The 12,997-nt window shown below is 33.0% G+C and overlaps 4 protein-coding genes across 5 annotated transcripts; all 4 read left to right on the top strand.

Moving 5' to 3' along the window:
- The first annotated feature begins 29 nt into the window (after positions 1-29).
- Positions 30-4,216, top strand: LOC114374957 (pentatricopeptide repeat-containing protein At1g53600, mitochondrial). Of its 2 annotated transcripts, XR_003658660.1 has the most exons (2): positions 30-2,806; positions 3,289-4,216. XR_003658660.1 is itself a non-coding variant. In XM_028332686.1 (1 exon), the coding sequence occupies exon 1, from the start codon at positions 544-546 to the stop codon at positions 2,683-2,685; it is 2,142 nt and encodes a 713-aa protein (XP_028188487.1). In that variant the 5' UTR covers positions 30-543; the 3' UTR covers positions 2,686-3,069. The 2 variants fall into 2 exon arrangements, 1 of the variants encoding a protein (XP_028188487.1); XM_028332686.1 differs by lacking the exon at positions 3,289-4,216 and having other exon boundaries at positions 30-3,069.
- A 2,298-nt stretch (positions 4,217-6,514) lies between these two features.
- LOC114375147 lies at positions 6,515-7,255 on the top strand. The gene has a single exon (XM_028332897.1). It carries the CDS (start codon positions 6,633-6,635, stop codon positions 7,077-7,079), a length of 447 nt encoding a protein of 148 aa, XP_028188698.1. The 5' UTR covers positions 6,515-6,632; the 3' UTR covers positions 7,080-7,255.
- Positions 7,256-9,033: 1,778 nt separating this feature from the next.
- Positions 9,034-9,741, top strand: LOC114375533. Its single transcript, XM_028333323.1, has one exon. The coding sequence runs from the start codon at positions 9,156-9,158 to the stop codon at positions 9,603-9,605; it is 450 nt and encodes a 149-aa protein (XP_028189124.1). The 5' UTR covers positions 9,034-9,155; the 3' UTR covers positions 9,606-9,741.
- A 2,074-nt stretch (positions 9,742-11,815) lies between these two features.
- On the top strand, positions 11,816-12,567 carry LOC114375132. The gene has a single exon (XM_028332882.1). It carries the CDS (start codon positions 11,928-11,930, stop codon positions 12,369-12,371), a length of 444 nt encoding a protein of 147 aa, XP_028188683.1. The 5' UTR covers positions 11,816-11,927; the 3' UTR covers positions 12,372-12,567.
- Positions 12,568-12,997: the final 430 nt, after the last annotated feature.

The raw sequence follows: 12,997 nt of genomic DNA, 5'->3' as shown, positions 1-12,997 counted from the left end.
TTCAAACTAGTAAGACTACTAAATGAGAGGACAAATGCAAGTTTTACTCTTAGATAACAATGTAAGATAAGAAAAAGATGTCAAATTGGAAGTGACCAATGAGATAATTTTGCTTATTTCGACCATATTTAGGAAGAAAATTCTTGTCCAGATATTCTAGCCAACCATGGAATTAACTCTAGGAGTTTTTTTTGTGGGATGTTGTCTCAAGTTTAGCCAACCTTGGCAATGTTATTTGGGGTAGCCATAGGTGGTTCTCCTGGTCTTGTAATGGTTTCGGCCTAGTCCTTCCATTTTTCATCTTTGTTCCTTTTGAATCTATTAATGTTATTTGGGGTGCTCTTTGTTGGACTGGTTTGGAAAAGGGTGTGAGCATAATTAAAAATGTTTTTACTTCCTAGTTGGTTCATTCTAATTTTATAAAAAAAAATCAATAAATACTGATATGAAATATTTATGTTAATCACTAAATAAATAAACATAACTTGCGTATCTGTTTCATTTTCCTAAGCACCTGTCTTTCCTCTAATCTCCCTCGAGGGTATGAAGCAGCACTCCAGAACCTTACACAAACGTATCACTAAGTTGAACCTCTTCCAGTCCAAGCTTAATCAGAGCCATAATAATGACTCCATAAACAGTGGTGGTAAAGGCAGCAAGTTTTTTATTCAATGCAACACTCAGATAGCAGAGAATGGACGAAACGGCAACGTCAAAGAGGCAGAATCCATATTCCACAAGATGCCCATAAAGAACACTGCCTCTTGGACTGCCATGCTCACTGCCTTTGCGCAAAATGGCCAAATAAAAAATGCCCGCAGATTGTTCGATGAAATGCCTCAACGAACCACTGTCTCATATAACGCCATGATCTCTGCTTATATCCGCAATGGTTGCAATGTAGGCAAAGCTTATGAGCTTTTTTCAGTGTTGGCTGAACGCAACTTGGTGTCATATGCTGCCATGATCATGGGTTTTGTTAAGGCAGGGAAGTTCCACATGGCTGAGAAACTGTACCGTGAGACCCCATATGAGTTCCGGGACCCTGCTTGCTCAAATGCATTGATAAATGGGTATTTGAAGATGGGTGAAGTAAATGAGGCGTTGCGGGTTTTTGAGAACATGGGAGAGAGGGATGTGGTGTCTTGGAGTGCCATGGTTGATGGTTTGTGCAGGGATGGGAGGGTAGCTGCTGCTAGGGACCTGTTTGACAGGATGCCTGACAGAAATGTGGTTTCTTGGAGTGCGATGATAGATGGGTATATGGGAGAAGGTTTCTTTCAAGAGGGGTTTTGTTTGTTTATGGATATGAAGAGGGAAGGTCTGGTTGAAGTTAATTCCACTACAATGACTATAATGTTTAAAGCATGTGGAAATTGTGGCAGGATGTCAGAGGGCATGCAGATACATGGGTTGGTTTCACGCTTGGGATTTGAATTTGACAATGTTCTGAGTAATTCTGTTATTACTATGTATTGTATGCTTGGTTGCACAGACATGGCAGATAAAGTATTTTGTACTGTGAGTGACAAGGACATAGTTACATGGAATTCTTTAATTTCCGGATATATTCATAACAATGAAGTGGAAGCTGCTTATAGGGTGTTTGGGAGGATGCCTGTGAAAGATGTGATTTCTTGGACGGCCATGATTGCGGGGTTCACTAAGAGTGGAAGAGTTGAAAATGCTATAGAACTTTTTAATATGTTACCAGCAAAGGATGATTTTGTTTGGACAGCTATTATATCAGGGTTTGTGAATAATAAGGAGTATGAGGAAGCTTTGCATTGGTATGCTCGGATGATTTGGGAAGGATGCAAGCCTAATCCGTTAACTATTAGCAGTGTTCTAGCAGCTTCAGCTGCTTTGGTGGCACTGAATGAAGGGCTTCAAATTCATACTTATATTCTGAAAATGAACCTAGAGTATAATTTATCTATACAGAACTCTCTTATATCATTCTACTCTAAGTCTGGGAATGTAGTTGATGCCTACAGGATTTTCTTAGATGTCATTGAACCAAATGTTATCTCTTATAACTCAATCATCAGTGGGTTTGCACAAAATGGCTTTGGTGACGAGGCTCTCGGTATCTATAAAAAGATGCAGAGTGAAGGCCATGAACCCAACCATGTTACTTTCCTTGCTGTTCTCTCTGCCTGTACTCATGCAGGACTAGTTGATGAGGGGTGGAACATATTTAACACCATGAAATCACATTATGGAATTGAGCCAGAAGCTGATCATTACGCTTGCATGGTTGATATCTTTGGTCGTGCTGGTTTGCTAGATGAAGCTATTGATTTAATCCGTTCAATGCCATTTAAGCCCCATTCTGGAGTTTGGGGGGCTATTCTTGGTGCAAGCAAGACTCACCTACGTCTCGACCTTGCTAAGCTTGCAGCTCAACACATTACTGACCTGGAGCCTAAAAATGCAACTCCTTATGTGGTATTATCTAACATGTATTCTGCTGCTGGGAAAAAGATTGATGGTGACTTAGTAAAAATGGCCAAGAATTTAAAAGGAATAAAAAAAAGTCCGGGTTGTAGTTGGATTACAATGAAAGATAAGGTTCATCTGTTTCTTGCAGGGGATCAATCACATGGTAGTATTGAAGAGATAAAAACCACAATACTGACAATGGATAGGGAGATGCAGTGGTTGTATCATTGTGGGTGCTGACTGACAGTCTTGTTTTCTTTCTCTTACAAACATAACTTCTCAATTGCCGGCTGCTGCGATGTCATCATTGCCTAAGCTAGCAGGCTCCTTTTTCAACAAGATATTCTTAGATACACCTGGTGTAAGACCATTCTCTTACTCCACACACTGCTTCATGTGTGTCATTTCTGCAGTGTTGAATCCTCATTCTCTCAGACTTCAACTACTGTATTGATTAGTACTAACCGCCTAAGTCTTATGATAAGTATCTTGGAGATTTCAAAATTACAAATTTTAGTCTCTTCTAGTTGATATGATATCATATTGGTATATGGCAACAGACAAAATCAGATGTATCAAAGAAGCTCTCCTATTCTATCATCATTTATTGTTATTTTCTGGTTATCCGTTATCTTTGATTATCTTACTAGTGCTTGGGTGTTAGCCTGAGTCTAAATTACAACCTGATGCATTTACTGTGATGCTCGCTAATTTTGCACATTTTACTTTTTCTTGAATCTTCAAAACAACTGTTTTAATTGAAACTTCATTTACTCCATGGTCATTCTGTGCTTACTAGTTTTGGCAGCTAATAAATACTGTGATGATTATTTGCACTTGCAGGTGCAACTTGTAAAAATGGATTAGGCTACAACCATCATACCGTATGGGATTCATTAAGTGTGTGTTTGGATTTAAGTTAAAAATGTGGTGCACGTGGTTCAATGCAAATCCAACGGATAAAAGTAATTGAAAGTAAAAGCAAGGGCGGTGATGCTTCTGCAAATGTACATTTGCAACCTTATACCCAAACACACACTAAATTGAAGCTGAGGAAAAGACAATAACCAATAAGGTCCTCATGCCAGTGACCACATGATGAGAAACACCAATACTGCATTGGAACCAAGGTTATTTCTTTTCTTCAAAACCTGTTTCCTTCGTGGTTGTTTTTTCATGCAGGCTGGATCAACGCTACATCTTGCATTTCCAACCCCATGTCAAAGCTCTCTTCAGCCATAGGCAGATTAGAGAACTTTGATACCATATCAGAATTTGGAGCCAAATTAACTTGATGGGACCAAACGTCATAGAGTTCAAATCATTAGAGAGGATTCATATAGAATGTCATTGATATGTATAGAATAAGATGGTAGAATAAGTGGTGAACATGTATTTATAGAATGCGAGAACTATGCAATTGGACTCTAAGATAACGATGCTAACTAAACTAATAGAACATATGGCACAATACTGACAGAAAAATAGGCAAGAAAGTGAATTGAAGAAGAACGATCTAGTATATGTAGATTATGTTTAAATTTTACAATATTTTAAATCAGAATTTGACTTTTCTTAGGTGAGGATGTATAGCTTAAAGAAAATGTTAATTTCACAATTTAAATTTGAATCTAACTCCATCTTTAAAAGCTAATTTTATAGGGGAGCTTTTGGCCATATTATTAATAGATATGAGATCTTCATTCTTCAACACTAATGTATATAGGAAAAATGGTTTCTAAAACATGTAGAAACGAGGTTGATTACTTGTTTTTCCAAATTTATCTTGTTTTGTATTCAATTAAATGCTATTGTTTACATGCTATTGGTTTGAAAGAAAAAAAAAAAAAAAGTTACACACATTGCCTACTGCAATTTCTTGCAACGGGGGCTTCGTACAATCAAAATAACAGTCTTGATAAGTTAAAATATAAAATACTATAACCGCTAATAAAAAAATTAACAATTATATTGTTACAAAATATTTGTTTTATAATTTAAAATTTATAAAAATATATTACTTATATTAATTTTGTTTCTATAAAATAAAATATTTATTTTAGAATCTCATTGTAATATCATATGTCATGTAGTTTAACTTTGAGATTTTGTTGTTGTTGATGTTGTTTTGCACGTTGTTTTGCATCCTCTTTCCATTTGTTTCTTTTTTTATTTTAATTTTCTAGCACATGTAAGATTGTAAGTAAAAAATACATACATGTACAGAAAATTATAAAATTGTTAAAAATCTCAACCATTATTTTTATAATCCATGGCAAAATTATAATTTATCCTCTAAACTACAACTTGCTCGCCTCATGAAAAGAGCAAGATATACTTCTAACTAACCAAGTACACGCCAGAAAACAAAACACCCAACTCTTACATTATATCATTATCATATATAATACACATCGCGTGCATAGACATAATATTAAACACAACACCAAACACGTATCTCACAAACTAAAAGACTTTCTCCCTAAAACAAAAAGACACAAATTAGGTAACTAATCATCTAATATGCATAGTTGCATACAGATGGGACTAATCGTGCAAGTTTTGGTTTCACACCAAACAAACATGGAATCTCGCACCCAATCCACGTGGGTGCCTCGTGCGCATATCCCTCTCATGAACAACTTGCACATACGTGCCTTGTGTCAGTGCCGGTGGTTCAGTACATGTATAGGACGCATCTTCGATGAACCTTTCGAAAGAGATTTTGACACCACACCAATTATTTTGCCACCGTGATTGTAAACCACTTGACATATGATATTACAATGAGATTTCATCATAATACACATATGATTCATACATCAAAATGACGTTCACAAATAGTTATCTTTATGTATACATTGTGAACTGTGGTATTTATCATGAAATAAACTTGACAAGATATTATTTGTGAGGAATAGAGGTATAATCAGCTTTAACGGCACACCACACATATTATAAAGTAAAATAAATTTTTTAAAAAAATTGAGATATTTAATTTAATATATAAAAAATTGAAAAACTTTTCAAATTTGTTAGAGTTGAGACTTCAGAACCAAGTTTAAGTTAACGAAGGTGAATTTTTTTTATTTTGTATTATGGGGAAGAAAACTTTTTTCAATAAGTAATATATGTGCATATATGCGATTCGAACTTAAAATTACTTATTAGAAAAAAAACAAAAACTAAAACAACCCTATATCTGTTTGTGGTATCAATTGATCAATTGCTAGTTCTTATTGGATTAAAGTCGAACCCAATTTAACTGATATTTATTCAATCAACTACAGAAACAATTTAAATATACTTAATTGGACCAGTCATGACTTAGATTTCTGGTGCTGGTCCAGTCTAATTCTAATAATACTGATTCAAACGCTTCATATATAAGTCTAAATCGCATGGGTATCCCATTTCGGTGTTTATGATCGAGGGTACTTAATAGTTGAGTGGGGTATTCGATACTCCTTTATCATATTCCAATTCATCATTCCTTCAATTGTATAATAAAATAGAGGTCGCTCTTTGGTACAGGATGTCCACTCAAATGAAACGGTAATTTCATTCTTCATGGAACTATTTGACATTGAAATATTTCTTATAATCAAGAATCAAATCATTTCACATTCTTTTCTAACATGGTCACATTGCGCGGTTTACAAACATAGCCGACACTCCTACAAATAATTTATTACGGGTGGCTCCTACAAATTCCTTTCAAAATTGCATTTCATTAGGTGGGCATATTGTCTGGTTCTGATGCCCCACTGTTGCAACCATTAGTGGGTGCATTATGGCTATCCTAATATATACTACCATATATTGCTCACCTGGAATGCCTTGATCTGTTGCTCGACAAGTAGACATCAATGGGTCAAAGATTTCATAATTTTTTCCAACACAATTATATATATGAATATATTATCTTAGTACAATTATATGAATCTTATCCTTCATTACATTATTAATTATTGACTGGCTTATAGTATCAACAAGCAAATAAAGCAACCCCACTTGGTCTTAATTAGCGTACCATGCATTTGCCTATATAAAGGACCATTCTTCACCTTTGAAAACCATCCTGCATCTTCCACTACCTTAATTGCCTCTAGTTCTCTCACTTTAACTATTTTCATAAACCAAAGATTAAAAGGGTCACTCCTTTCTTTTTTACATAGTTACATAACATGTCTTCCTCAGAGGGTGCCTTTGAATTGGGAAGTGAGTTCTCAGAAGCCAACAATGTTCTTCTCATGTCTCTAATGGAAGAAACACAAGAAGAAGAGTACTATGGCGATGAGAGACTTGTGAGCATGATTCAGTCATTGGAGGCAGAGATCACTGACACTGAAATAGGTCAAATGTATGAGATGGGACACGTGGATGGTCAAGACTGCTCCACGTCAGTCAGTGACCCTAATCATTGGGTTGACATGGAATTGATCTCTTCCTTGCCCTTTGATGAGATGAATGCATGGATCCCTTCTGGATATGAAATGATGGAGCATGCAGCAATGGAATATGAAGCTGGAACTGGCATTGATGATCTTCAATTGTGTTATGGAGCTTTCTTGGATCAACAATATAGAGAGAATCATTATTTGGCACTAGGGCCAAGTGATGCAGTATTCTGAAACTAATTTATACACGTAGTATTATATAAGGAACCAGAAGAGAATATCCACCAAAAATACAGGAAACAGAAGAGAACATGGACTACTTTGTAATTAATTTGTGAAGGAGTCCTTAATTAAGTACATGTTAATGTCAAACCTTTTAATTTATCTTCTGTTTACTTTTTCTCCCTTTACTTTCATGCAATTACCTAGCTGAAAATTAATTAGAATGAATCTTCCTTAGTTCCTCGATCATTCTTGCATATAATAAGAAATAGTACGTACTGATCCTTGGAGAGCTTTCTAAAAAGGGAAATAATGTTTCCAAGCATAATGTATAAGCATAATGTATGTAGTTGTGTTAAATATTTAAAAGAATTTTTTTTTACTCATAATAGTCTTATTTAACCCAAGCATAATGTCTCCAAATAGAGGATACATGTTATATTTACCAAAAAGGAAAACTAATTTTACAACTGATCCTTGGAGAGCTTTCTAAAAAGGAAAATAATATACTTTGAGTTTTATAATCTATATTTCCTCTCTTTATAATTAATTTTTTATTTCTCTTTGTCCCATCATTTATCTCACGATATATTTTTCCACTTTCACAAACACACAAATATATATAAAAGGGATGTATCAAGTAATTAAAAACCCTTGTTGTGAAAAATGAGAATTATAAACCTAAAACATATATACAATATCGATAATAAGTCATTACATATTTGATAGTATTTATATACTAGTTAAACCCATTAAATTTGTGTACCATGTACTAAATTTATTAGTAAAGAAGGCATATTAATTGGTGTTATGTTATTCGTGAGGCAAATTAGGTGGTTGACTCGTTGACCAATTAAGCCTGCTCTTAGTTTCATACTAGACTTGTATTTGAAAAATATCAGTGACATTCTTTGATTTTGACACATTTTTTTCTAATACTCATTGTAATCAATTGAAAATTGTCAGAAATCACTAATCTTAATAAATCTCACTTTTTGTATAATTATTCTCTATTGATTTAGAAGTGTTTTTTTCATCAAAATTTATGATTTTTAATAAAATTTAAAATGATATAGACAGTTAGAAAATGTTATTAGCATTTTTTTTAAGAGTTTAAATGGGCAAAAATTAGTATTAATGGTCAAGATTGTAGATCTAGAGAGAGACTTGCACATGAAAGAGAAACTAAACATGAAGATGAAGGGACAATTCTATAGATGTCACGGTTTCACTAGTATCATTAGGATTCATTGTATCTAATTAAGGTTCACTTTTATGTCTGGTGAATCATCATAAATTTATCCTAAAAACATCTTGATGAGTTAAGAAAAGAATGTTTATTCACAAATTTTATAGTTTCAACTCAAAGTAACATAAAATTTTGTTGGCACAAATATGGATCAATTTATTTTTTGAAAGATGTACGGATCAATTATAGACATGACTCTAGTAAGATTCTGAACATGGTAGAAAAATTTCAGGACGTGGTAGAAATATTTATTGGGTTTAACTAGTTTATAAATATCAAATATTACATAACTTATACTCACTCCTCTCATACACTCAACAGACAAATCAAAATCAATTAAGGATATTTCTCATTCATTTCTTTCATGTTTTTCCTTTTATTTTATTTCTTGGCAGTGGGCATATATTGTCTGATTTCTAATGCCCCTGCACTTTTGAAACCATTATATATAGTGGGTGCATTATAGCTAGCCTAATATACCATATATATTGCTCACCTGGAATGCCTTGATATGTTGCTCGACAACTAGACACAAACGGGTCAAAGCATTATTTTTTTCCAGCACAATTACATGGATAATATATCTTAGCACAATTAATGAATCTTATCTTTCATTACATAATTTAGTATTGATTTGGCAACAGGCAAAAGCAACCCCAACTCGTATTATTTAGGATACCACATATATATGCATTTGCCTATATAAAGGACCCTTTTTCACCTTTCAAAGCCATCCTACATCTTCCACTGCCTTAATTGCTTCTACTTCTCTCACTTTAGCCATTTTCATAAACCAAAGAAAAAAGGGTCGCTCACTTTTTTTTTCATTGTAACCTAACATGTCTTCCTCAGAGGGTGTCTTTGAATTGGGAATTGAGTTCTCAGAAGCCAACAATGTTCTTCTCATGTCTATAATGGAAGAAACACAGGAAGAAGAGTACTATGGTGATGATAGACTTGTGAGTATGATTCAGTCATTGGAGGCAGAGATCAGTGACACTGAAATGAGTCAAACGTATGAGATTGGACACGTGGACGATCAAGATTGCTCCACGTCAGTCAGGGGCCCTGATCATTGGGTTGAAATGGAATTGATCTCTTCTTTGCTTTTTGATGAGATTAGTGCATGGATCCCTTGTGGAGATGAGATGATGGAGCGTGCAGCAATGGAATATGAAGCAGGAAATGGCATTGATGATCTGCAATTGTGTTATGGAGCTTTCTTGTTGGAGCAACAATACAAAGAGAATCATTATTTGGCACAAGGGCCAAGTGATGCAGTATTCTGAAATTAATTTATATACGTAGCATTATATAAGGAAACATTACTTTGTAATTAATTTGTGAAGGTGTTCTTAACTCTTAAGTACATGTTATATTGCCAAACCTTTTAATTTTATCTTATGTTTACTTTTTCTCCCTTTACTTTCATGTAATTATCTAGCTGAAAATTAATTAGAATGAATTTTCCTCCGTTCCTCTCGATCATATTTGCAAAGAATAAGAAGGCTTAAATATTTTTTACTTTTAGAATTTAGTGTTTTTTTTCAACCTTGCCAAAAAAAATTTATTCAAATCCTTATAAATTATGTTTAAATTTGATTTTAGTTTTTATATATTATGTTTGTTAATTTTTTTATTTTTAAACTATTTTAGATAATATTTTTTCACCGTTTAAAGTACTATTTAAATCATTCTAAAGACCAAAGACAATAAAAACATAATTTGCAATGTCTAAAATAAAAAAATACAAGGATAAAAGAAAAAATACTAAATTACAAAGAATAAAAATATATTTAAATTTTAAACATAATAAGAAATAATAATGATTTATTCTTAGTAACTTATTGTTTTTATTTTTAATTTTCTTAACCTAAACTAATTTTACAACTATCATGGATCGTATGCACGGTACCAATAATCATGATTTCAAGTACTAAGTATATATCCAACTACATTAAATATTCAGAAAAAAGAAATTACCACTTATAATATAATAATACTCATACATGACTTAAGTAAGAATGTCTGAAATATATATATATATATATATATATATATATATATATATATATATATTATTTAAAAAAACTAATTTTACAAGTGATTCTTAGAGAGTTTTTTCTATAAAAAAAATAATATACTTTGAGTTTTAGAATTTATATTTCTCTCTTAGAATTATTTTTTTTATCTCTCTCCATCACATTGTTTATCTCATTATATATTTTTCTGTTTTCTTTTTCCACTTCACAAAGACACAAACACATATATACACATGTATCAAATGAGAACTTTTCTTGTTGTAAAAAATAGGCAACATAAATCTAAACATTTATACAAACATATATGGGTGGTCAAAATTAAAAGTTTGTTAGTAATCATATGATTGCTTAAAAAAAGTTATGTGCAGTTTTGTCTTAATCTTGATAATTCAAATAATCTAATGGTTTATAAGAAGAGTATTTATATATATATATGATAGTAAAAGCTATATATATTTGTAAGGATGTAGTATCTCTTATACTTTATTATGGCAAAAGAAACCCTAGCATGCCTTACTACACATGGCTTGGTGTGACCAATGAGGAATCATGCCTATATATACATGGATTGTACTCTTTAACTGACTTATATTGTTCCCTTCTTTTTTTAAAGAATGGCGTGCATGGTCCCTTTCTCGCGTGCCAAGGAAAGGTGATATCTATCATGCCTTAACCACACGTGTAAGAAGACTCTGGGTTTCTTTGGTTTGGACCTATGGTTTTGGGTCCCATACAATTTTGATGTAATCTAGTGATCATGTTTGATCTAAGATGGGTATCCTGATCAATCGATTACAATACGGTTTAGAGGTCGATCAATGTGCGATCGATTTAGAGGTTAGTCAATATGCTTAGGTGATTACTCCGGGGTTGAGCCTTAATTGATCTTGTGTTCAATAAGCGATGACTTATAATCACTCTCATACACGATACACAGATCTAACTCAATCAATAAGAATACTTCTCATTCATTTCTTTCGTTTTTTGCCTTTACATTTCAATCATTTATATATTAGTTAAAACATATTAGTTACATTACTCCGTTCAAATACGCACTTTTCTCGTTTTTTATTTATTTTTATTTCTTGTGTTACTTAATTATTGGCATTAAGTCGGCATATATATTGTCTGGTTTGTCTGATGCCCCCACACTGTTTCAACAATAATATAATATTATAGTGGGTACCTTATAGCTAGCCTAATACCATATATTGCTCACCCGGAATGCCTTGATCTGTTGCTCGACAAGTAGACACCAATGGGTCAAAACATTAATTTTTTCCAGCACAATTATATGAATATTATATATCTTAGCACAATTATATGAATCTTATCTTTCTCATTACATAATTTATTATTGATTTGGCCTACATGCATTAGTTACAACCAAAAGCAACCCCACCTCGTATTAGTTACAATACAATGCATTTGCCTATATAAGGGACCCTTCTTCACCTTTCAAAGTCATCCTACATCTTCCACTGCCTTAATTGCTTCTACTTCTCACTTTAACCATTTTCATAAACCAAAGAAAAAAGGGTCACTCCTTTTTTTTCGTTGTAACACAACATGTCTTCCTCAGAAGGTGTCTTTGAATTGGGAATTGATTTCTCGGAATCAAACAATGTTCTTCTCATGTCACTAATGGAAGAAACCCAAGAAGAAGAGTACTATGGCGATGATAGACTTGTGACCATGATTCAGTCATTGGAGGCAGAGATCACTGAAACTGAAATGGGTCAAATGTATGAGATGGGACACGTGGATAGTCAAGATTGCTCCACGTCAGTCAGTGATCCTAATCAATGGGTTGACATGGAATTGATCTCTTCCTTGCCTTTTGATGAGATGAATGCATGGATCCCTTGTGGAGATGACATGATGGAACATGCAGCAATGGAATATGAAGCTGGACATGATATCAATGATTTTCAATTGTTTTATGGAGTTTTCTTGGAGCAACAATATAGAGAGACTAATTATTTGGCACAAGGGTGTGATGCAGTATTATGAAATTAATTAAACTGTAGTTTTTATATATATGAAACAGAAGAGAACTTGGATTACTTTGTAATTAATTTTGTGAAGGTGTCCCTAGCTAAGTACATGTTATTGCCAAACCTTTTAAATTTTATCTTTTGTTTGCATTTTCCTCCTTTACTTTCATGTAATTTCCTAGCTGAAAATTAATTAGAATAGATTTTCCTCACTTCCTCGATCATACTAGCATATAATAAGAAATAGTACTGATTTATTTACTGACTTAATTATTATTATTATTTTTTCTTGAAATTATAATTTTCTTTTTGTCTATGAGAAAATAATAGAATTAACCCAAACTAATTTTACAACAACCATCTAGTGCGTGGAGCCACAATGATCACAAGTTCAAATACTAGATAGACAACGGCATTAAATAAATTTTTTACTTGACTTAATTGAGCAGAATTGTGTCCAAATGGAGACAATACATGTTGTATTTATCAAAAAGGAAAACTAATTTTACAACTAATGCTTGGAGAGATTAATAAGAAGGGAAATAATATATTCCGAGTCTTAGAATTTATATTTCTTTCTTTTATAATTAATTTTTTTTTATCTCTTTTTGTCACGCCATTATTTTTTCTCTTTACTTTTTC

This window comes from Glycine soja, chromosome 11 (genome assembly GCF_004193775.1).
Source record: "Glycine soja cultivar W05 chromosome 11, ASM419377v2, whole genome shotgun sequence".
Classification (NCBI taxonomy): Eukaryota; Viridiplantae; Streptophyta; class Magnoliopsida; order Fabales; family Fabaceae; genus Glycine; species Glycine soja.
This window is presented reverse-complemented; position numbering and strand designations above follow the sequence as displayed.